Source organism: Vanacampus margaritifer, chromosome 2 (assembly GCF_051991255.1).
Source record: "Vanacampus margaritifer isolate UIUO_Vmar chromosome 2, RoL_Vmar_1.0, whole genome shotgun sequence".
NCBI classification, from domain to species: Eukaryota; Metazoa; Chordata; class Actinopteri; order Syngnathiformes; family Syngnathidae; genus Vanacampus; species Vanacampus margaritifer.
This window is the reverse complement of record NC_135433.1, coordinates 7,519,547-7,544,859: the sequence shown is the minus strand read 5'-3', so window position 1 is coordinate 7,544,859 and position 25,313 is coordinate 7,519,547. Positions and strand designations below refer to the sequence as shown.

General features: G+C 40.9%; 2 protein-coding genes across 6 annotated transcripts in view; both read left to right on the top strand.

The window, feature by feature from the left end:
- Window positions 1-17,132: 17,132 nt before the first annotated feature.
- Window positions 17,133-18,044, top strand: LOC144044433 (uncharacterized). Its single transcript, XM_077558848.1, has one exon. It carries the CDS (start codon window positions 17,133-17,135, stop codon window positions 18,030-18,032), a length of 900 nt encoding a protein of 299 aa, XP_077414974.1. The 3' UTR covers window positions 18,033-18,044.
- Window positions 18,045-23,050: 5,006 nt separating this feature from the next.
- The window catches only part of LOC144042751 (receptor-type tyrosine-protein phosphatase mu), a 245,438-nt gene continuing 243,175 nt past the window's right edge, over window positions 23,051-25,313 (top strand). For 3 of the 5 annotated variants that reach the window (XM_077555680.1, XM_077555677.1, XM_077555674.1), the window contains exon 1: window positions 23,053-23,840. In XM_077555680.1, the coding sequence (XP_077411806.1) occupies window positions 23,768-23,840 (73 nt within the window). In that variant the 5' untranslated portion in view covers window positions 23,053-23,767. Of the gene's footprint in view, window positions 23,841-25,313 lie in introns of all 5 variants that reach the window. The other 2 variants (XM_077555675.1, XM_077555673.1) reach the window with 2 other exon arrangements.

The window sequence follows — 25,313 nt, the reverse complement described above, 5'->3', positions numbered from 1 at the left end:
CACATAGATTAAAATTTCCAGAAGTACTAAAACTGATTTTATTTAAATTATTTTATACTGTCTTGCCTTTGTCTGTGTGCCTTTATTTGAAGCGCTGTTCATGTTGTACCCGGTTTGGCCACTTAGAGGGAGTGTGGTTCCACGCGGTCTGATACATTGTTAAGCTGTAGCCATATTAGTGAGTAGAAGGAAAAAGTCACGATCAAGTTATTCCAATAAGTGATTTTTTATTTTTTTTTGCAGTGTGGAGCCGTTCTTTTGGGTGATAAAAGTGCCGCGAGTAGCGAGTTTAGCTCTACAACACGAGAATCAACCACACAGGAGAAAATAATGGACTTTCTTGACTCATGAAATCTGACTGACTTCTGAAGGTTTGTGTTTTCTTTGTATTTGCTAAGTAAATGTGCTTTAAGCAGTTGTGTTACAATAAGAGCCTGCAGGGGCATTGCATTACGGTTGCTATATTTGATATTTGTTTACATTTCAATTGTGAAAAAAGTTATTATTCTATTATTCCGAAGCACCAATCACAAATCTATTGTTCAGTAATTATTACTAATATCATCAAAAATATCATCACCACAAATTTCTTTGAAATATCGTGATAAAATTTTTAGGTCATATCACCGGCCCCTATTTGATTGTCATGGTACTGTTTTTGGTAAGAATGAGATCTGACCTTGAGCCAATTAATCAGAGACCACACCAAACGAAATCTAGCACAGTTTGGTTACCTTGAGAATACAATCAGACTTTCATCCTCTCCAGTTCCAATTCTTTTGGTGCAGTCCATTTTGTCAGATAACATAAGTGAACTCGTCGTGTGTGGACAAAACCAACCATTCCAAGACCACCAAGCGAATTCTTCCTAATAGATCCCCTAGCCACCTTTATTTGATTGTAGTTTGTTCAGTAAGGTAAAGTCAACAGGTAAGGACCAAACCAACAGAGGCCGGGATCACCAAATCAACTTCTGCATGGTTTGGTTGTAATTAGAATATAATTTGACTTCGTTCCTCAACCAATCTTCAGTTTTTTCCTTGTTGCATGTGCATTTGGTCAAGTAGAATTAACAACCTTGTGTGTGGACTGAACAAACTGGTCCAAGATTCCCCAAGTAACTCCGGCACGGATTGGCTCTGCTGAACGATATCTGACCTTGATCTACTCCAAAAGCCTCTGAGAACTTCAAAAGTGGAAAGAACAACCACCACTTCAATTGTGATCGCCCATTTTAGGTCCAACCGCAATGATTAGATAAATTACCCCATTCAGGGGTGGCGTGGCGTGGCTTAGTGGTAGAGTGGACGTCTCACAACGCAGAGGTTGTGGGTTTGATCCCATGCCATTGTGACTGGGTCGAAGTATCCTTGAGCAAGATACTGAACTCCCTTAACTCTTTGACTGCCAGACGTTTTCAGAAACGGGTTGTCCCCACTGCCAGCCGATTTAAGCATTTTGAGTGATCTTTCAAGGTCCACAGAAAATGTTGTGTTTGGACTATGGAAACACACATACTACCAAATGAAAGATTGGACTCTCAGCTTTCCTCAGAAAAAAAAGTTTGTTTCTACCTTATTCCGTTCTTCAGTAATCAACAATAGAAAATGGTTACTTTCACCGAAATTCTCTCTTTTGAAACAAAAAACGGAGAAAAAGAGCTTTTTGTGAAACGATGTTATTTCATGCACTCTAGTGAATTGTACACTTCTTTTTGTCCATGAATGATGCCACAAACACCTAAATAGTGCTTTACTTCTGTAAAACGCTTTCACCAACAATGAAAAAGTGTTTTTTGATTGCAAAATACGTTTATTTCCATTCAACAGTGTAACAATTTGACAAAACAATTTCGCAAACTATTTACAAATGTGTGCAACTGTGGTACTACTTACAATTATGTGGATGTTTCAAATACAGTTTTTCTTTTTGTAACGCTCTCCTGCGTACAAGGAGACGCCAGGACTCGCACACAGTTTACTTTCACTTTCGCATTGGTCCGTTTTGCGTGCAAACGTTACACTTTCTTGACGGCCTTTTTTTCCGGGGAATAAAAAGCAAGTAGCAGACTGTACACACTTCCTCCGATGAATATGCATTGGACTCGGGGCACTCTCCGTCGTCCGATCGAACGTCCGCCTGTGCGTGCTCGGTTGTGTTCCGCGTTACGACACCGTCATAGCCGCCGCGTCAGCGGTTCCAATTTCGCCGTCAAGCTCGGATTCACCTTCATCATCATCGATGATGATCATCGTCGTCGTCAATGTACACTTTTAGTGTTGGTCGATGCCTTTCGTCTTGTAAGTGTAGAGCTGCTTGCAAACGCTCGCCATTGCCCGTTCCCTCCTCCATCTAGCTCCATCTAACGTCTTCTACTGCCGCGTCAATGCTTCTCAACCACGGAGTCACCACCCTCATCTTCATCATCGATGATGATCATCGTCGTCAACAATGTGCTCTTTCAGCGATGCTTTTGGTCTTTGAAAAAAACGGCTCGGGCGTGAGCTCCTCGCGACCGGCCGCCATTTTTCCTTTGTCTTCCATTCTCATCTCCTGCTCGACGCTCTAGCTCCGCCTCTACTGACGCCCACCCGATCTTGTCAAAAGAGAGTCATCGCTGCCCTCTAGGGGCCAAAAATAGTCATTAGGCACAACAGACAGGCTGGAAACTTTCACCAGACATGCGGAAGGGTTTCCTCTACCCGTTTCAAAAAAAAAAAAAAATCATTGGATGACGTCTTTTGACGTCATTGGCAGTGCTCCGTAGGTTTTTACTTGACGTCTTTAAACGTCAGTGGCAGTGAAAGAGTTAAAAGTGGCAGGTGGTTTTGCGTGTGACTTTCAACATATTTTTGGTAAGCCTGTAGATGTACATGCTTGCGGACACCAGGCAGGAGCTTGAGCCTTGTCACACTCCGTTAGTATGCCAGCCTGCATGCCAGTCGAAGCGAATCGGCCACATCCTCCAGCTGGACCGCCGCCACCGACGGGCACCTGGACCCATGCTCGTGAAAACAGAATTGCATATTTAACTCTGAGGAAGGCACTCACATCTCAGCATGCGCACGGTGCTCTCCTGGCAAGAGAATCCCTGTATATGCATAATAATAATATATATATATATTTTTTAAAAGAACGCCTTTTTTAAGCTGTTCGGACTTGTACTGTTGGCTGGTGTCCAGAATCATGCAGGCCTGAAAAGGCAACCCCTCACAAGGTGCCATTGTGGGGGATCCAGTGATTACCATATTAGCGTGGCGTGAAACATTTATGGCAGTGACACGCTCTGGCAAGTGCCATCGTTTTCTAGAACGGAGGGAGCGTTGTCACATCCCATTGTGTGCAGCGGCCGCGCCAGAACAATAATCCGCCGTGAAACCGGAACGGATGGAAATGAGAATGTTGAAATACAGCTTGGTCCATCGCACCTGACGTACCTTGAAGGCCTCGTTCCAGCCACTGTCAGTTTACAGTACATCTAACGCAGAGCCTCATCTGCCGTTTTCAAAGCGGAAATTCTCCCAGTGCCATCCCGCTGCTCCAGAGCTCATTAGTAAATCTGGCCTAGCTAACCCCCGCTGCCCTGCTATGTAGCAAAAATCACTAAATTTGTGATGCATTTACTGGAATTTACTCAAAGGTCTCAAACCAGGCAACAAGGGGATGGCTTAGTGAGAGAACAAAGTTGTTCATAGAATCTTCAACTTTAGCCGACTTGTAGCTGCACTATTAGCTAAAGCTGAAGTTTAGAAACTAAACTACATCTAAAAAGTTAGGTTAAGTTGTAACACTTTACTTTTTACTTGCTTTGCCAACCACCAGGAGGTGATGTTTCATCTGTTTTTGTGTGTGAGAGTCAGCATGTCTTCTAACAACCCTACACCTTTTTGAGAACAGTGACCAGGGCCTGACTGGGACTTATTTTCAGCCCTGAAGTTTCAGGGCTCAGACCGGGGCCCACTTCACTTCACATTTTAATTAACATACACAATTTTACAGTTTGTGTATCAATGTAAAATAGATGAGCATTCCCCTCCAACGATATTCATATTGCATTTGATCAAAAATGTAATTCACAATTGAATCCTCTTCAAGAGCACGGTCTTTGTTTATTTGAACAATTATGTGAACATAAATGGGCAAAAAAAAGGACAAAAAGAAACCAATAAGCAAATGTACATTAAATGGGATAAGACATTTTACACTTCACAAGACACACCTAAAAAATGAAGTTTAAACCAGCAAGATTAAAACAGGTAACACTGTACTTCCTGTTAATACTCTTATTTTGAAATGTGTTCTCACCACTTCTGGTGCACACTACTGAGAGTGAAGAGAGCAACGTAAATGTAGGAGACTTTCCCATCATGCTTTGTTGCTGTTACTTGTAACACTTTGTGATTGTGTTTTGCCTCTTTTATGTGTTATTTTTGTACAGACAAGGTTTGATATAATTATATTGTTTTTATTCGTGGATTAAAGTTTTGCTAATTTTGATATTAAATTATTGTAATTTGGTGACACCCTTAGTAACAAAGGCAGGCAGTCAGTGCTATATATAATTTAATGGCCTGTAAGGAGAATTGCTGTTACAATTGATTGACAATAAGACAGTTAACATAAGATGACATGTATGCTTTTTATTTACTCCTGCCTGCCAATTCGCGGCCCAAAATATGGAACAGCCCACCGGGAATTGTCCCTCCCCTCCAGATGGCCCAGCCCGGCCTGACAATGGCGGTAGTTTATGAGCTTTAATGAACTTGAAGACGATTTATAGCATTCAATGAATGTAATGTCTACATCCTTTTATAAACAGTTTTGTTTCCAGTGAACTGAATGTTTGTGTTTTTGTACCCATCTAAACTATTAAAATCTTCATTAGACCCAACATTTGAGTTTTGGACCTCAATGAATGTAATCTACATGTTTTTGTAACCATCTAAGACAATATGATCTTTAGTGAGCGCATGTGGTTTTGTAAAGATCACAAACAGTTTAATCTTCGATGAACTGAACTTGCACAGTATTGTAAACAGGACAAATTACAAAAAAAGTAGTGTATGTGTTATTGTAAATATTGACCATAATTTAGAGAACTAAATTAACCTAGCATATGTGTTTGGTAAGCATCAATTGAGTCACCAAATGGTGCCAGTCAGCAGTGCAAGACCCAGGAAGGTCAACCAATTAGTCTCACTGACTGTGCTAACATGACTTCTCATCAAGATTAGCCAAACTCTGCGCGCGACCGCTATGCTCACAGTAGTGCTAACATCAGGGCTGTGGGACTCATTTAGGTTCCTCAGCGGTGCTTCATCACCCGCCTGTTGCCGTCACAGCCACGCTAGCGTCGTCCTCGCTTCTGCTGCATCAGCAAACTCTGACTCGACCACTTTGGAGCCCCCGTTAGCTATCCTGCAAATGTTACAGATGTTATCTCGATATGCCGGAGTTAACCTGGATCGCGCTCTCCCTTGGGTGTCGGTACCGTCTATTCATCACGTCGGCCCAGTTTGTTTAGTTTGTATCTGGCCGCAGATCTAACTACTTTGTACAGATAGCCAGCTAGCCTGGAGCGAGATTAGTGGATGACAAAATAGGTTGCGTAGGAGTTTCACTTATCTGATAAAAAAGGAGAACAATATTCCAAGAACATGGAGGATGCTCATCTCATTTGTTTAGGCTCTCTTATCGCCGACTGGCTTCAAAGTTAACAAATGACAGCTTATTATTGCCTCCAATATTTGCACCACCAAACACTGTTTTCTAACCATCAAAAACTGTTAAGGGTTAAGAGCTAACAACAATAATTAAATCAATGTTATTGATATGAGGGGTTTAATTTCACTGGTGAGTTATATTTAGAACAAAACCCGTGGTTGACTAATGTTGTCCTTGCCTGCGGGCACCATGTTGGTAATGCCTGATTTAGAGTCTTCAGTGAAACTAATGGACTATACTTATATATAATTTTTTTGTCAACATCAAAGACAATTTGGAGTCTTCAATTTTTATATGTGTACTGCAAATATCTAAGGCAATTTAAAAAAAAACAGGTGTCAAATTCAAGGCCCTGGGGCCACGTCCTAGCCTGGCAATAGCCAGATTGATTTGTGCTTCACTTAAGGTTCTCCACAATATCAGTCTGGGACTGCTTTGCGTTGATTTACTTGGGAAAGGCGGGGCATGTTGTACAACACTTCGAGCTGATTGGACGAAGCAGAATCGTGTGCACGTCTACCTAACTTTTGTTTCGACCAATCACGGCAGAGGATGAAAATGTCGTCACCGACATGCGACTGTTGTGACCAGCTGATATCATGAGTTTATGTTGTCGGTTTTGCAATGTTGCTATGCGGATACAAGAGACTAATTCAGCGAGAACAGAATTAATTGCAGCGTCCGCCGGTGTCGCCATGTTTGTTTCTTCCCACGGCTTCGGCGCTTCTTGTTTTCGTCACAGCTGCATATCCCGCCCCCAAATACAATGTCGTTCTGTGATTGGTCCGAACCACCAGTGGTTCGTATCGGTGGAAATCAATGGGAGCGGTACAAGATGGATTCTCGGGAGTTTGTGAACTCACAAATACCGCGAGAATACATTTTGCGAGAGCAAGGTTAGCCACATCCAGGCCTACCACATCATTTTTGGCCCGCGAAAGCAACTCATTTGCCTCAAAATCCATAATTCTTGCTCAAATCTGTACCAAAATGTGAAATCGTCATATGTAATAAATAATGTTGAGATATGCAAGCATTTTTTTGTTACGCGTTACCGTTTTTACAGTAACTATTCTTTGGCTTTTGACTTAGCATGAGACTCGGGATTGTTTTAGTGTTTTATGACATCTGCAGTAGGCTATTTGTGTTTTTTGTTTATTTGTGTTATGAATGTATTGTTTTAACTGTCTTTGTTATTGTATGACTTTTTTTTTTACTCCATGTCTAGCACTTTGTATGCCACAAAGGTTGTTTTAAAGTTATTTATAAATAAAGTTGAGTAATTTGAACAAACTATTAAAGAAAATCTGGTCCTCCACGAACCTAACCCTAATCTAATTCCAACCCTAATCCCAATGTATTTGTTTTTGTTAATATTTAATACAAATTAGCATACCCAAGGTATGATTTTGTACTCAAACACAATGTACAGTCGTGTCCAACATTTTGAGATATTAATTTTCACAAAATCTACTGCCTCATTTTTGATGATGGAAATTTGAATGTACTTCAGAATGTTATGCACAGTGATCAGACAAATTGAAATTATTTGCTAAATCCATATTTGCCATTTATCGGATCATCAAGAACTTCAAGGAGAGAGGTTCAATTGCTGTGAAGAAGGCTTCAGGGTGCCCAAGAAAGTCCAGCAAACGCCAGGACCGTTTCCTAAAGTGGATTCATTTGCAGGATTGGGCCACCACCAGTGTGGAGCTCGCTCAGGAATGGCAGCAGGCAAGTGCGAGATCTGCATTTGCACGCACAGTGAGGCGAAGACTTTTGGAGGATGGCCTGGTGTCAAGAAGGGCAGCAAAGAAGCAAGCCACTTCTCTCCAATTAAAACATCAGGGACAGACTGATATTCTGCAAAAGATGCAGGGATTGGTCTGCTGAGGACTGGGGTAAAGTCATTTTCTCTGATGAATCCCCTTTCCGATTGTTTGGAGCATCTGGAAAAAAGGTTGTCTGGAGAAGAAAAGGCGAGCGCTACCATCCGTCCTGTGTCATGCCAACAGTAAAGTATCCTGAGACCATTCATGTGTGGGGTTGCTTCTCAGCCAAGAGACTGGGATTACTCACAATTTTGCCTAAAAACACAGCCATGAAAAAAGAATGGTACTAAAACATCCTCCGAGAGCAACTTCTCCTAACCATCCATAAACAGTTTGGTGACGACCAAGTGTGTCAGAGAGAACAACATCAACATTTTGGGTCCATGGCCAGGAAACTCCTCAAACCTTAATCCCATTGAGAATTTGTGGTCAATCCTCAAGAGGCGGATGGAGAAAACAAAAACGGACAAATTCTGACAAACTCCAAACATTGATTATGCAAGAATGGGCTGCCATCAGTCAAGATGTGGCCCAGAAGTTAATTGACAGCATACCAGAGGTCTTGAAAAAAAGGGTCGACACTGCAAATATCAGGGATGTGATTTGACCAAAGTGAAATTATTATTAATTTGGCATGTCATCATCATTGCTCTCTTTTTTTTTTTGTATGTGGGCGAGTATGTGTATGTGCATGTGTGTGTGTATTCATTACAGGGATGTGATTTGACCAAAGTGAAATTATCAGAAAATTTAGCCGGGGGTCTGGGGGCCGCTGGCACCCAGCTAGGTCCAGGGCAGTGCCCTGGTGGGGGGACAAGGGGGGCTCATGGGTTTTCCGTGTTTTTAAGTACTTTCAATGCACTCACATGACAAAGAAATAGACAAAACAACAGCATAAATTTTCAATCTATATTGAACTATCCCATATAAAATGGCAGTTTTAGTCAACTCAGAATCAGTCACATTCAAAAACATTGGACTGCCTTTGCTTTTAAAAACTATCACTGAGAATATCATCATATCTAACTAATGTGATTACTAAGTTAACACATAAATAATGTTGAAGAGTTCAAATTTCATGAACAAATAATTGTATCATGACCAAATGAAAAGTAACTCATATTAGAGCATACCACAAATGTCTTTGTTATAGCAGAAGATGTTATCTGTCGGAGTCATGTGCATACACAATGAACTACTAAAAAAAAAAAAAAAAAAAAAATCAGATTTTTTTTTGGGGGGGGGGGATAAAAAAAAGCGGAATTCCGCGAATTAGCGGAAAAATCACATCCCTGAAACATTGACACTTTGTGTACATTTTTATTTAATTGTCAATAAAAGCCTTTGACAATTGTGAAATTATTGTAATTATATTTCAGCATATCATAGTAACATCTAACAAAAATATCTAAAAACACTGAAGCAGCTAAGTTTGTGATAACCAATACTTTGTGTCATTCTCAAAACTTCTGGCCAAGACTGTACAATCCTCATTTAACCTAAATAAGCAATACATCAGACAATGTAGTCTTTATCAAACTCACTAATTTGAGTGTTTAATGAATAATAATAAAAAAAAAAGACAATACAACCTCAAATCTAAATTATATTGTTTTTGTAAACACTGAAAGTAACATACAACTTTTTCTAAATATTGAAGGCAGCAAAGTCATCAGCGTACCACACAAACATGTTTTTGGACAGTCGGAGGAAGTTGAAAACCCACTCAAGTAAGTCGAACCAAGAACCTTCATGCAATTAGGCAACAGTGTTAATCACGATTCGACCTCCATCAATCTCCGTTAGTTAGCATGACGGGCTGCTTTGTGTCACCTGCAGGATTTTGTGCTGCTCAAATTTGCCAACATCCAGATTCTTGACTTGTGCCACGCTCCATTAGCACGGCGGATGTGTCCACCGGTGTCAATATCCACACATGAGCCTGCTGAATAATTGATGATGATCAGCTCGGGCGCTTCTACCAACTCTCCCCCATTTAACGGCCCCGATCCTCAGAGGGGCTTGCGGCATGCAAATGTATCGTCTCTCCGACCCTAACTTGTCTCGTGTTCTAACCTAAAGCGCTTCCTCAGTTGGCGGTGTGGCCCTCGGGGAGCCATGTAGAGACACTAAAAGCTAAAGTGTTGGCAGGTGCTTCTCACACTTCAACAGGCCTCAAGGCGGATTCTGTGGTGGAGAGGCTTCGACTGTAATGAATGAGCACTTGGGGGCATGTAAACCCACCAAACACCACATTAGGCACATGTGGAATTGGAGCTGAGATCCAATACATGATCATCAGTACCCAAGAAGTAACTCTCAGTTTAAAAAAAGTTGGTGACCCCATTTATCGTGCATCCAGGACCAACCAGTGCAGCGCTTTCCTTTCCAATGTTCCAAGTTGAGTTTCCTTTTCTATCAATATCGTTGCACTGTTTTTATTTGCCACCAATAATACCGGCACCACAAAAAAGCCAATATCAACTCTAAATCCTGGCATGAAGTCTCCTGCCTGGCACTAATCCATTGTGATATAATCCACCTATTCTTGAGCACCAAATGCATCATTATGACAGGATGGGCTCATCTATTTATATGAAAGATGACACCTCAGCTGTGTGCCGAGACACCCCTGCGGTGGCAACATGAGGCTCGCATCACATGCAATCAAATATGCAGAAAAGGCTTTACTTGCTCAAGGGGGCGGCGCGAGGAGTCGGACTAGCGTGCATGCTCAATCAATGCCGGAAAAGATGTCACGATGACACGAGTCGTCGCCGTATTGCGACACAGGCTTCATTACTCTTCATTAAAAACACATCTTTTATCCTACGCATGTTTTTTTCTCACACCCCGGAGGAACAGATGTGCGGAAACAGCTTGACATTTAAATGACAGGAAAATGGGATCTAGCATTCCTCGCGCATTTGCGAGACACCTTTTTATTACGACGTGTCATTAGCGCCTAAATGAGAACCAGCGCAGTTGCGTAGCCTCAAGGGTGCCGAAAATGATCTTCTGTGAAGGGTTATCTAGTTATCGTGGCAACGTAATGACTCCGCATGGTCTTGGCCATTGGAGACTCAGCAGACAATAGATCCAATTCAAAAATTCTGCCTCTACATACACATAACCCGATTTTTTAATTGGCAATGTTGGAGAGGTATTTATACTTGCAGTATATTTATGAGTAGTAATTCTTAGTTTTTTTTTTAAGTCATTCACTCCCAGCCATTTTCACTGAAGCAACCCCCTTTGCTGTTTTACTGGATTTTGACTGATTTTGCAAGGCCCACAGAATATTGTGTTCTATTGCCATAAAAACATGGGAGCTTCAAAAAGAAAAATTAGAGTCTCTCCTTCCATCAGAAAAAAAAATTAGATTTGTATCAGTTTTCGTTTTGCAGCAATTAGCATTAGAATATAGCTACATTTCGTCAATATTCACAGTCCTGGCAAAAACACTGACAAAAAGAGCTAGTTGCAACATGGCCCTGGCTGATCTCTTATACTCTGCTGCCATCTGCTGGCTGTTTTTTTTTTTTTTTAATGACTACCATTGCTTTAAAAGGATTACACCACAGAATTTTAAGCACTTCCACAGTTAACTATAGGCATATAATGATTAAATCTTACCTTTGACACCATGGCGATGTAATTTGTTGTGGAATATTACGTATTTTGCTGGCTATTTTTATTTTTTTTTCCAGGAGAGCTCAGTATTGTTCATTCGATTTGACATCATCATTGCTCTCCTTTTTTAAAAAAAACAAATAAATAAAAAAAAATTAATAAATGTTTTTTTTATTATTATTATTATTTTTTTAAATATATATACATATATATATACATATCCACACATATATATATATATATATATATATTTTTTTTTTGTATGTGGGTGAGAATGTGTATGTGCGTGTGTGTGTGCGTGCGAGTGTGTGTGTATTCATCAGTTCACCTAAAGCCCATTAAAAAAAATCCCATACTAATAATATAATATAATAATAAATTGCCAGATGCAGAAACATCAATGTAAGTTATCACGATGTAGTGGCTCTCGCTAACAGACAGAATTAGGTTAAAAAATTCTATATACGTAGACCATGTTTCTATAAATTTTGATATTTGGTTTTTATTTGAGGCAGATATTTTTTCCATTAAAATGTGATTTATGAGGAGGTTAGACCATTGGTCGATATTCAGAGTTTGTTTATTTTTCCAGTTAACAAGAATTGTTTTTTTAGCGATAGTAAGTGTAGATTGAAATTGTTTATGTGGTAAGTCAGTTGTTGTTAGGTCACCTAGCAAACACAAGTTTGGAGATAAAGGTATCCTACAGTCCAAAATAGCGGAAAGTTTTTCTAAGACTTTAGTCCAGAAATACATAACCGGAGTACATAACCATAAAGCATGAACATAAGTGTCTGTAGTGTTTTGTAAGCATTGGAGACAAATGTCGGAGTCTGAGAGTCCCATTTTCTTCATCATATATTGAGTAATGTATGTTCTGTGAATAATTTTATATTGGATAAGTTGTAAATTTGTGTGTTTTGTCATTTTAAATGCGTTTTCACAAACTTGAATCCAAAAGTCAGGTTCCGGTGCTATAGACAAGTCTGTCTCCCATTTCGAGATGGGTAAAGACATTTTATCAGTATATGAAAGTAACTTATATATTTTTGAAAGTTTTTTTGTTGTTGTCGGAGAAAGCTTGTTAATATCTTTAGCTAAAACAGGCGGTTGGAGCGTACCCCGAAGTGTTGGAATTTTTTTCTTTATCATATTTTTAACTTGTAGATAATGTAAAAAAATTCCGTTTTTTATATTGTATTTTTGGAGCAAGGATGTATATGATATAAACATTTTATCTGAGAAGAGATGGTGGAGATGTGTAATTCCTTTCTGCTCCCACACAGCTAAATGAAACGGTTGGTTGTTAAGTTGAAAGTCGGGGTTATGCCATAGGGGAGAGAGTCCACAGGGCTCCATTTGGGCTTTTGCTGGCTATTTTTCTAATGCGGAAGTAACACGCCCGGTTCAGTAAAACCCCGCCTCTCCTCGTATGGTTGCCGCGCCCTTTTCGTCCGAGCCGCCTGCTGCCAAGGAACGCTGTGTGGCCACGCAAGATCGGCCAGCCGTTGTAGTACAACCATGTCTTCTTTACATGTGGAAATTGGATGGATGTTCAATTCTTCAATAAACATTTGAAACAAAACGGCTCCTTGCCACAAGAAATCGTAGTGGAGGAAGGGGGGAAAAAAAGTCGACCATGTGTGGGTTACGATACGATACGATGTACTTTTATTTTCCCCGTGGGGAACTTTTTCCTGGACTCCGTCCAGCTGCAGTTTACAGTAAAGAGAAAACAACAGAATAGAAAGAGATAAAATTAAAATTAAATAAATAAGAAGTGCAGCAATAAGTAGAAGACTTCCCAGAAGTCTTCACAGAAGTGAAGCGAACCAGAGCCTGCTCCTGAATTCATTCGGACAGAATGTTTATTGATAGAGGCTACTTTTGTCAATATCCCATGGAGAGAGGTCTCAGAGAAAGTGGGCGTGCATTTAGTCTGCAGAGGCGGTGCGGGGGCGGGGCCGCACCCAATGACGTCAAACAGTGCCACCTGCTCGTTTTCGCAGGTTGGGAGGGGGCTGGTGCTTGGAGAGCAGAATGACCTAGAGCAGTGGTGTCCAAACTCGGTCCTCGGGGGCCGGTAGTCCTGCAGGTTTTGGAGGTTTCCCTGCTCCAACGCACCTGTTTCAATCAACAGGATTGTTATCAGGCTTAGTAGAGCTTGCTGATGAGCTTCAGCTGTGTTGGAGGAGAGAAATATCCAAAACCTGCGGGACTACCGGCCCCCGAGGACCGAGTTTGGACACCACTGACCTAGAGTTTCTCATACAGGGGCGAATGGAGGAAAACACCACTTTGGTCATGTTTTTGGTGAGGAATTAGCCATTTAACATGGCTAAAAGCTCCCAAAAGTTGATTTTTCACGTTGCTGTCCCTTTAAGCAACTCATCAAGTCAGAAAATTCATCAACAACTTCTGTATGCACTTGCATAAAAAACAAAAAACATGTAAACACGTTTTTGGGCGGGAAGGAGAAAGTGTTTAAAAACGTTTTTACACGTTTTGGGGAATTAAATACACAAGAGAGTCAAATTATTACGAACAGCTGTTAGTATGATGCAATACAAAAAAAAAAATTTTTTAATAATGAACAGCCCTTGCACCCCTCCATCCTTCCATAACATGATCATGAAATGGTCATGATAGACATGTCCACCCAATTTCGTGTGAATGGGTAAAAGTGGTGTCCGGAGCTAATGAACATTCCTGGAAGCCCAACTACGTGTGTTCTTAAGGGTCATGTTCTGGATACTAGGATAACGTCACTTGCAAAAAATAAAGTTTTTGTGCATGTTGAGGGCTCCCAAAATTAGATTAATTTGGCGTAATGATAAGAAACACAACAAATCCAAAAAGGTCTTTGGTGCCTGAAACTCCAAAAACAGCACTGAAAGACTTTGAGAAATACTGTATTTACTTATTTACATTAAATTCATAATTGAATCACTAATGTAAAATACATGAAATAACTATCTTTCTTCTGGCCTTAATGCCTAACCACCCCTGTACTGTATCAAGATTTTAGGACATAAATTCACAGATTGTACTCGTCGACATGGCATTACTTTAAAAAAGAAAAACGATCATTTATTTAAAAATTGCACAGCTGTGACAAGCTGCACCACACTCCAACCCTCTCTAATGTCCAATTCAGCAAAGTCAATATTCCAGCTGTCACTCATAAGTGCTGATGTAGCCGCGAGGCAATGTGGCGAGTACCCCGGAGTTGGAGATGTCTGCTCACTGTCATCCGAGTTCTTTTGATTACTGCGCACTGGTAGAAACGATGACTAAGGCCAATGTTAAGTGCGGCCCGCGTTCTGTAGCATTGGCCGGAAAATTGGATCAAGACGCATCGACCAAACTTAAAAGTTCTACAATGTGATGGTGACTTTTCCTGATGCAAGAATCATTTTTTGTCAACTCTTGACAATGAATATACGTTATTAACTCTTTCACTGCCACTGACGTTTAAAGACGTCAAGTAAAAACCTACGCTTCACTGCCAATGACGTCAAAAGACGTCATCCAATGATTTTTTATTTTTTTTTTGAAACGGGTAGAGGAAACCCTTCCGCATGTCTGGTGAAAGTTTCCAGTCTGTTTGTTGTGCCTAATGACTATTTTTGGCCCCTAGAGGGCAGCGATGACTCTCTTTTGACAAGATCGGGTGGGCGTCAGTAGAGGCGGAGCTAGAGCGTCGAGCAGGAGATGAGAATGGAAGACAAAGGAAAAATGGCGGCCGGTCGCGAGGAGCTCACGCCCGAGACGTTTTTTTCAAAGACCAAAAGCATCGCTGAAAAAGCACATTGTTGATGACGATGATCATCATCGATGATGAAGATGAGGGTGGTGACTCCGTGGTTGAGAAGCATTGACGCGGCAGTAGAAGATGTTAGATGGAGCTAGATGGAGGAGGGAACGGGCAATGGCGAGCGTTTGCAAGCAGCTCTACACTTACAAGACAAAAGGCATCGACCAACGCTAAAATAGTACATTGATGACGACGGTGATCATCCTCGATGATGATGAAGGTGAATCCGAGCTTGACGGCGAAATTGGAACCGCTGACGCGGCGGCTATGACGGTGTCGTAACGCGGAACGCAACAGAGCACGCACAGGCGGACGTTCGATCGGACGACGGAGAGTGCCCCGAGTCCAATGCATATTCATCGGAGGAAGTGTGTACAGTCTGCTACTTGCTTTTTATTCCCCGGAAAAAAAGGCCGTCAAGAAAGTGTAACGTTTGCACGCAAAACGGACCAATGTGAAAGTGAAAGTAAACTGTTGTGCGAGTCCTGGCGTCTCCTTGCACGCAGGAGAGCGTTACAAAAGGAAAAACTGTATTTGAAACATCCACATAATTGTAAGTAGTACCACAGTTGCACACATCTATAAATAGTTTGCGAAATTGTTTTGTCAAATTGTTACACTGTTGAATGGAAATAAACGTATTTTGCAATCAAAAAACACTTTTTCATTGTTGGTGAAAGCGTTTTACAGAAGTAAAGCACTATTTAGGTGTTTGTGGCATCATTCATGGACAAAAAGAAGTGTACAATTCACTAGAGTGCATGAAATAACATCGTTTCACAAAAAGCTCTTTTTCTCCGTTTTTTTTGTTTCAAAGAGAGAATTTCGGTGAAAGTAACCATTTTCTATTGTTGATTACTGAAGAACAGAATAAGGTAGAAACAAACTTTTTCTGATGAAAGCTGAGAGTCCAATCTTTCATTTGGTAGTATGTGTGTTTCCATAGTCCAAACACAACATTTTCTGTGGACCTTGAAAGATCACTCAAAATGCTTAAATCGGCTGGCAGTGGGGACAACCCGTTTCTGAAAACGTCTGGCAGTGAAAGAGTTAATGATGGTTCAACACTTTTATTAAGGGAGAACAGAGAAAGCAATTTGAAAGGAAACCATAGTGTCATGAGCAGGGAACGCTGAAAGCCTTAACAGCAATACACCGTTTCCGCCTCTAGATTTTGAGGAGTAAAAGTTTTGTGATCCATGGAGAGTCATCAAACCTCACTACCGTGGCCTGTCCACATGTAATGACGAAAACTACAATGTTTTGTAATTTAGTGTTGCCCACGTCCAAGGATCATATTTGGTAGCAATTGGACAAAATCTCTTGGACAAGTCTGTTTGTTAAGGTCCAATGATTAATGGCTGAAATGATCCTAAAGTCTTCCTAGAATCTTTTTTTGTGTGGCTCTACTCATGATCAACACAAATGCCAAATTTCAGGTTGCCGAGTGAAACTGGCTTTGGGGAATTAATTTTTCCAAAAAAAGTGTGAAAGCTGTGAATGAGCGTTGCCCATCAGGGTATCAGATGGAATACGGAGCGCCTTGTGGTCAACATTTCCAGGAAGCTTAGTGGAATGTTCCATGTCCTTTTGCACTTGAGCTTTAAAACGGCACGCACGTCTGCACAGGAGGATCCATTAATGCCTCTGAGAAGTGTTACTTTCGCTGCTGCCTCCTTGGTGTCAGGTTTAAGTCGCGACAAGAGAACATCCGTCCCGGTCGAGAGGGTGGACAAAGGAGATTATGTCCGGTCACAGGTTGTGCCTTAAATCAAAAGTTTTTTTTTTTCCAGGGACGGAGGGGTGAACAGTTCAACACAAGTATGTAAATTGTCATGTAGCGTATGTGCCCCCTGTGTCTGAGTATGAGGTCATGGCATTGACACAGAACACCCTACTTGCATAGTGGGTGGGGAGCACGGTTCTATCTGTGGACCTGACAAATGACAGGGCCAGCTGGGGGATGAAACCCTGTAAGACAGGCACTTTGTCTGTGACTCGCAGACCACGCGCAAGCCCCCCACAGTGCCGTGTTAGCTCAAGAAGGGTTCAGTGATACCACCACTGATGTGTCCCAGAGAGCAACAACTCAGCGTTAGGGAATCAAATGCAGACGCCTTTTGGCTATGGGCGGGAAACATTCTCGCGGCTTCTCCAACAAGGAGCTAAGCGAGGTGAGCGTCAACCAAGGAGGTCGGAGGAGCACCAGCAGCGACCAGAGCAGCCTTTCCTCGGCCGCCGAGAGAATCCGCAGACATGCCACCGTACACTTTGGCTACAGCACCCTGAGCCTGGCCATGCGTGGGCTTGATGACGCCCCGGCCGAGCTGTGGGAGCTGCGGGAGCTGCAGAAACTCAACCTGTCTATGAACTGTCTGTGCTCGCTGCCAGCAGCCCTCAGTGGGCTGGACAACCTGGTAGTGCTCAACCTGTGGGGCAACAACCTGACCAGCTTGCCTCCGGAGATCGGTCTGCTCAAGAAGCTGCGTGTGCTTTTTGCCTGCCGCAACCGCCTGAGCGAGGTGCCCGAGGAGCTGGGCTCTTGCACCTGCCTGGAAGTGCTCAGCCTGGCCAACAACCAGATCAGCGGCCTGCCCGGCAGTTTGGCCGCCATGCGTAGCCTCACCAAGCTTAACCTGAGCCACAACCGCATCGCTCATATCCCTACTTGTGTCTACAGCATGAAGGGCCTGGTCTTCCTCCACCTGGCTTGCAACCGCCTGGAGACCATCGCCGACCAGATCCAGGACCTGGTCAATCTCAAGATCCTCATCGTGGAGGGGAACAGCATCCACACCCTGCCCAAGACCCTGTGCTTCCTGGAGTCCTTAGAGCTCCTCAATGTAGACTTTAACGAACTGCAGAATGTACCGGTGGAGATGTACCTGCTGATCAGGCTCAGGAAGCTGGCCTGCCATCCAATGGACAAGGGGCTCCATATTATACATAACCCCCTGCTCAAGCCCATTCAGGAGGTATTGCAAGGAGGACTGAGCTCCCTGTATAACTACCTCAAACCTACGTGAGGCACCATCAACGAGTGCGACGCCGGACACATGGACGCTCACGCCTCAAACACATACCTGTCCCACCGCAGATTCCACTATCAGTATTACATCACAGGGCATCTCGCGGTGCACAAATAGATTTTCTAAAGTGTCGTTGGCTGTAAATAAACTCCAAACCGCCACCACGCGAGCTATGTCGAGTACGTGTGTGAGCGTAATCCGTAGTTAAGGGTTAAAAGGAGGCGGCAAAAATTCACACGTCCACATTTGGAGGCTGATTAGTGGCGAGTGGTTGGTGGGGACGAGGGTAACATACACATTGTTTGTTGCATTCAGGTCATATGGATCAGTCAGTGGAAAGAACAGTAAAGCAGAAGGGGGCAAATTATGCAACAAGGAGCACACGAGAAAAAAACTCCAGTGTGAGATGCATTATGGGAGGATTCCAAAATGACTGGTTGAAACTGTAATGGAAATGTCAGTGACATCTTTTTTCTGGGAAGTTAATTATAAATAAGTGTTAAATGCTAAACGTTATTGAACTGAAGGAACTTGTAGTTATGGAATACTGCAAGGTTTAATATTTATCTGATATCAAATTAATACAAAGGCAGCAATGCCAATACTTTTTATTCATGAAGATGGATGCATCATCAAATTGCTAAATCTAAACACATTTTTGTGACATTTAAGTATTTTTGGGACCCAACACAAAGTAAAAAAAAAAAGTCCATTAGTTTTGATATAATAGTAGTGATACCCAATTTTTTTTTAAATAATTAATGTGGATGCATCATCAAATTCCTAAAGCTGAAGCAGTTACTGTGACCTTTAAGGCTTTTTGTGATTCAGGGCCATTATAGCCAAAGAAGATGTTCTTTAAAAATGAAGAATGATGCATAATCAAATTGCAAGATATGATTAACCTTAATGTGTTTTTCTTTTAGACAGAGCCAGTATAGCTTAATGTACTTTACTTTTAATACAACAAATAAGGTGTAAATAACTTATCAACTCCAAAATCCTGGACTTGACAAAATAATCATCTATATTTGATACAGTTGCAGCAGTGCATACTAAACAGAAAACTAATTAAGCTAAGGCATTGATCTCATTGCAGTTATCAATCAATATCAATATCTAGCTTGGTATTGCCATCCGCCCAGCACTAGGTTTTAATAGGGACTCGTACTGATAGTAAGGTTCTATCCTCTCAGTTAAGCACCCCCCACCCCCCCCAAAAAAAGCATGTTAGGCCAACATGCAGCGTATTTTGCAGCTAAAGTATTCATTCACAAAGTAGCATTGTCACATTTCTTCTAACTACATATGGTATATACTGTATGCCTCCAAAATTATTGTGAGAATGGGCTGTTTTATCAAATCACGTTTTTTTTGAGGGCCCCATTATATCCATAACAAATACACTGAAGTCATTGTCTATGTAAGTAAATGAGATAAAATGGATATGGCAGACCATTTTAAATGTATTTGTTTGAGAGATTACAGCAAAATTAAATAACTTCAAGTTATTTACCTGGCTATATCATGTCACTTTCTGCACATTTTTTGTACCAAATCTGTATTAGAGGTTATGACTTTATCACCTTAATGTTTGCTCGCAAGCAGGATTGTAATATTATTGCTTGATGTATTTCTGTAAATATATTATCCATACAGCTCTGTGATTGTTTTGAGAACATGATCAATCATGTGTAAGCTTTCCAAAATTCTCTGGTCTTTCTTCTCAGTTCATCACCAAGGCTTTGGTAGAAAAGTGACCTCTGCTGGGGATTGCAGGTTATTACATGTGTCAAAGTATTAGCAGTGCCACTTTCTTACATAGATAGTTATAGTTATTTTTAACTAGGATTATTTAATCTATGACTTTGATTTTAGAATTTATTATTTTCTTTTCACAGTTGTATATAGGGGTGTCCCAATCCAATATTGATTTTGGATATCGGTCCGATATCGGACCAAAAACAAACAAAACAGTATCAGATTATGTCAGTTTACATACATAATGTCAGATATTAGCATTCTTACACAAGCAGTCCATTTCAGACTTCACTCCTGCTCTTCTCACCATATTTTCTCATAACTACTATTGCTAACTATTGTTTTTTTGTTTGAAAAGTGTCACTTGATCAAAGTGATTGATTGATATTGGTATCGGACAGTATTCGTATCGCAAGTGAAAAATGGTGTTCATATTATCTGCCATTTTTAAATTTAGTCTTAGTTTTAGTCACGCTTGTTAGTTTTTATCATAGTAAGTCAACATGATCCCGTTATTATTTAGTCAATTTTTAGTCGATTATAAATGTAGCATTTTAGTCTTTATTTTTTTCCAAGAAAACATTATTTTTTTATTCAACAAAAACTGTCAATGTTTGAGTCTAGTTTACGCCAGGACAATTATTTAACCCCTGTATTTTTTTAGATTACGTTGAACATTTTGGATCTAAAACTATTTTACATAAAATGTTCTCATCTTTTTGATGAAAAACAATTACAGTATATCAACAAGTAGCTACTATGGCTCCATGCTACGAGCTAGTAAATTAGCCAGCATTAGTTAGCGGTTGGATTAACATTATTGTAAGAACGTTATAAGACGTTGGATTTATGTTACGTTTAAACTATGATTAACTTTTTTTTTAACCTTTCACCGTGAATGCAGCACTGTGTTGTACTCGCTAGCTGCAGATTTGAAAGGGGGGGGGGGCTCAGTGTGTGTTACATGACAGTGTCACAGTGACAGATTAGGAGAGACAAGATTTTACAAAATCATATAATTTTGGTCTGGTTTTGTTCATGAACTAAAATGTCAATAGATTTTAGTCCAGTTTATATTAAGTGAAGTACATTTTCATCTCGTTTTCATTAGTTGACGAAAATGCATACCGATTTAGTCCCAGTTATTGTTTATTAATGAAGGTTTTAGTCTAGTCTAGTCTTAGTCCGGTGAAAAATGTGTGTTGATGAAATTATTTTTGTTTACTTTACGTTGACAAAATTAACACTAGTGAAAAGGTTGTATTGGGCCCACGCCTAGTTGTTTTTCACAAGAATGCATTGTTTTTTTTAAAACCCAATGAAAGTAAATAATACAATAAAAATACATTTGTCATGTCGCCGCCGTCAGTCATAAACTGAGGGATTCGTTGCACTTACACTGATGACAAAATATTGAGTAAAAACAAGCAATGTATGTACTCACTGTACTGTAACTTTGGAAGACAGGCGTGACAAGCGTGCAGTGCGGGCAAGATCCTTTTCTATGTTGCAGTAGGTTCCATTTCCTGCTATGGTTATCATCATCTTGTCCATCACCTGTACAAAAAATAAAATAAAATAAATAAATAATAATGTAAAAAAAAAAATCACACAAAATAGTCAAATGCAACAAAGACACACATTTGTAGGGTTATGCTCACTGAGTTGAAGTCACACTTTGTTGGCTTGATAAGTAATAATAGTTCTTAGCCTCTGCAGGATAAAAAAAAATTTGCGGATTGCATCAGAAAGGGCATCTGGTGTAAAAGCTGCGGCACACAATGCGAGTGACTTGACCCCTGACAGAAAAAAAACGAAAGCCACTACTTATCAACAAGCCCCAATATAAAAGTTAGTTGTATAAAAAGCATGGTAACATCATTGGATACTTTTTGACAGCTCATCAGCATTTGACAATCAAGGAGGATAATTAAAAAGCAAGTCTCCCTGCTGTTCACGGTGTGAAACTGTGCCATTACTCCGTAAGACGCTGAAGAACTCTTCTCACATGGCACCTACTGACAAACAGCAGAAGGTTGACACTTGACTATTACCTCTCATTTAGCTTATGATGTCTGTTTAACGGAATTGTGTCGCTGCTGGTTGGGAAAAATATGATGAAGGAGTATAGATTTGTATAATGTCGATGTCAATATCAGTGCTTCAGCTACAAATGATGTGTACAGGATGTCAGTGCGGCGAATAAAGCAGACGCTTGTGCTCCAGCTGGTATTTTTGTACATTCTTGGTCATTTAAGGGCTGTAGGCATGACAATGCACAACGAGACGGCGGCCACAACAACTACAAATCATGTCTGCTTATTGTCACATGGCATCCTCTGTATCAATAAGGACATTTATGCTTTTTAAGTTTATGTTTTCTCCACTGTTATTACTTTAAACTGCAAATAAAACAAGCTGTGTTATATCTGTGGTCACAGGGTGAATGTTTCAACGCATATTAAATCATATTCTCTAATATATCGCATATGCTGTGTTAGAAAGGAGGAGTCACAGAAAGACATAGAAGAGGGTCTCGTCGTAAATGTATTGGTCAATTAACGGCTCAAACACCTGTTGACTTGATGAGAGAACAGGGTTGTGCAAAAAGCACAGAAACATTAAACAACTGGTTGTGCAAAATTCATATGGCTTGCGTCAAGCTGAAACCTTGTACCTCCCAAATAGTCACTTTTCATGATACCCCAAAACAGCATGCTTGTTCAAACATTAACGTTGCATCATCAAAGAGAACAAGATATTTTCACCTTACATAGATTTTGTGCATTCAAAGTGTAGCTCCTAGCCATAGGAAAACAAAAAACAAAAACACTCTAGATTGCTCAATAATCCGTAAAAAATAACAGACACCCCCGAGTGGACTGACCAATACTATTGGTCCAATAATGTAGATTTTTGAAAAATATAACATTTACCAAATTGTCACTTACAAGGTTTGATGATGCCAGCGATATATACACAAGTATATTGCATTTTAGGTGAATCCTGAAATTTGAATATCTCTAATATATGGCAAAGGTTCAAGAATCAATGTAAAGGCATTGTAAACTAAACTTAAAAAAAATAAACTCGTTATTCGCCTTCATCCTGCCACTTCCAGGCCATCTTGCCTATAAAATTCTAAACAGCTAAAACTAAATTTTCAATTTTGTTCGTATGAGAACTGGTTTCCCCGTCTCTTCTTTATGACGTCACACCATGTGACATGTATTTTTTTTTATTCACTATACTTTCCATGTTAAATGATAGCTTTGGTTAACTTCATCACGTATTTGTAAACAATACATATATTAATTAGTCACTAAATAAAATGATTTATTGTATATTTTTTTCGCTTCAATTGTTCGACAGCCTGACGACCTACAGGTGTGTATTAAATGTGAAGACGCCATTTTAGAACGTAGATTTCTATTGAACCATAAGATGCACGATAGCTCATGAAAACATCAGTATTCACGTGGAAGTTGTGGTCAAAAAAAGAAAGAAAGGAAGAAGTATCATGCGGTAATGTTCAGAAAGGAGAGAACAAATAATCAAACAAATCAGGTTACCTGGTCGTCTTCACCAGGAGGTAGTGGAGGGTTGACGGTAATGGAGGCGCGGTTCGCTTCTCCGTCCGCCCCGCTCACACACGCCCTCTCCCGGCCACACGGCCCATACAGAGGCACCACTCGCTCCATCCACGCGCAAGTGTGCAATCGACTCACTCACAGTCCTCCTACGAGTGTGGACTCGGAGCGAGGAGGAGAAGGAGAGGAAAAGGGAGCAGCAGCAGCATTGGGGCAACAACAGCCCGCCTAAAAAGAACTCAAAGCACAAGAGGGACGACCACGGAGCTTCTTTTGGTCCTCATATATATATATTTTAAGGATTCGAGCCGTCCAAGTTGCAAGACAAGCGCCGAAGAGTTTGTGTTTTGCCAACCCCGCGGTCGCCTCGGCGCCGTCGTCATGGATAAAGTTGTCGGTTGGTGGTTCGCCACCATCACGCTACTGCTATCCGCCCGGGGAGAAGTTTTTAAAGGTAAGTGAACGCACCTGATACATTCACTGTCGCCTAAAAGCATGTTTTTCATTTTATTTTTTAAATAATGATTTGTTAACACTTGATGATACGTGAATGATTCCGAACAGGTGCGACCACCTCGCCGCGTAAAAACCGGCGACGGGGGTCGAGTTGAGGGAGTTTAGTGTTTGTGTGCGTCTAACTTTATCTTTATAAGTTGCCCTGTCTAATGTGATTAACCTCAAAGGGAATCCCGCGTCCCGAGTGTCACCTGCGAAAATAAGAAGGCGAAGTCGAGCTAAAACATTTGGATTTATTACATGAAATAGTCACCCTTTATGGTAATGAATGTGTTTCCCAAGCTTTTATTCTGTATTTTTTTTCATCATGTGTTTTTATTACGCCAGTCTAAATAATGATTTTCATGTAAAATTGATTTGTGGGGGAGAAAGTTCTGGGAATGTCTAGTAATGTAATGCCCGAGGGTCCCTAAAGGGCTCTTATTGACACCAGAAGAGCACATTAATCCGTTCTGCCGCTGATGAGCACTAATGGATGACCGATCTAATCGATCCAGCTCCCAAATACCTTTTTTTTTTTTTAAAGCTCTTATTTAAAAGTTGGCTGACTGACTACAACAAGCGCTACCTCAGTGGTGCTGTTGGGGGCAGTATTGCACACGCATACAGCATCAATGGATGGAGAGGATGCAGATCAGAAGGAAACTTTGAACAGTCTTGTTAAATCATGTAATATTCTTTATTAAAATGCGCTATTTGTTCGGTCATGCAACATAAATGTGCCTCATCGTTCTCTCCCACTTGAGTGAGGTTGCAGAGATTTATCAAGAGGGTGCTGGAACTGTCGATAAACACCCTCTTAATTGCACAAAAGTGTGTGTGTGTGCATGTGTGTGTGTAAATATGTAATCCAGGAAGAAATCAATGTTTCACTCTTTCCCCAGCGAGGTGACGGATTAGCCGCGCGGCGGGTTTGAGTGTTTGCTATGTAGGGGACGTGCTAACAGCTCATGTGCTAATCAGATCACGCACAGAGTATTGGTCTACTTGGACCCCTCTCCCCAGTTTGAGCCCCTGGAAGTCATCTTTAAATTTCAAAAACCTTTTGCTGCTTTTTTTTGTGGTTCCCCACACATCCTCCATGTTTGTCTTCTGATGCTCAGGATGCTCGGAGACAACAATAAATCACTTGTTGTGTCGGGCTTGGCTTTCTCCGCCACACGATGACAGCGACCATTTTTCCCGCTGAAAGGTTTCTCCTCTGATGTCTCTACTAAGGATGGGCATTTTGAAAAAAAGAAGAAGTTTTTTTTGGGTCGCAACTGCAGCCCGTTTAGGCGGCAGACTATGTGCATTCTACTTTCTGATACAAAATAGTGAAATCCATTTTTGCTTAATAATTCCATACTAAAAACTTTTCTCTCATTGTAGTTGCTCCCCATTTTCATCTCTCCTGCAGCCCGTTTAGGCA

Coding starts and splice junctions, on each gene's coding strand:
- LOC144044433 (XM_077558848.1), top strand. CDS start 17,133: ATGGGCGGGAAACATTCTCGCGGCTTCTCCAACAAGGAGCTAAGCGAG.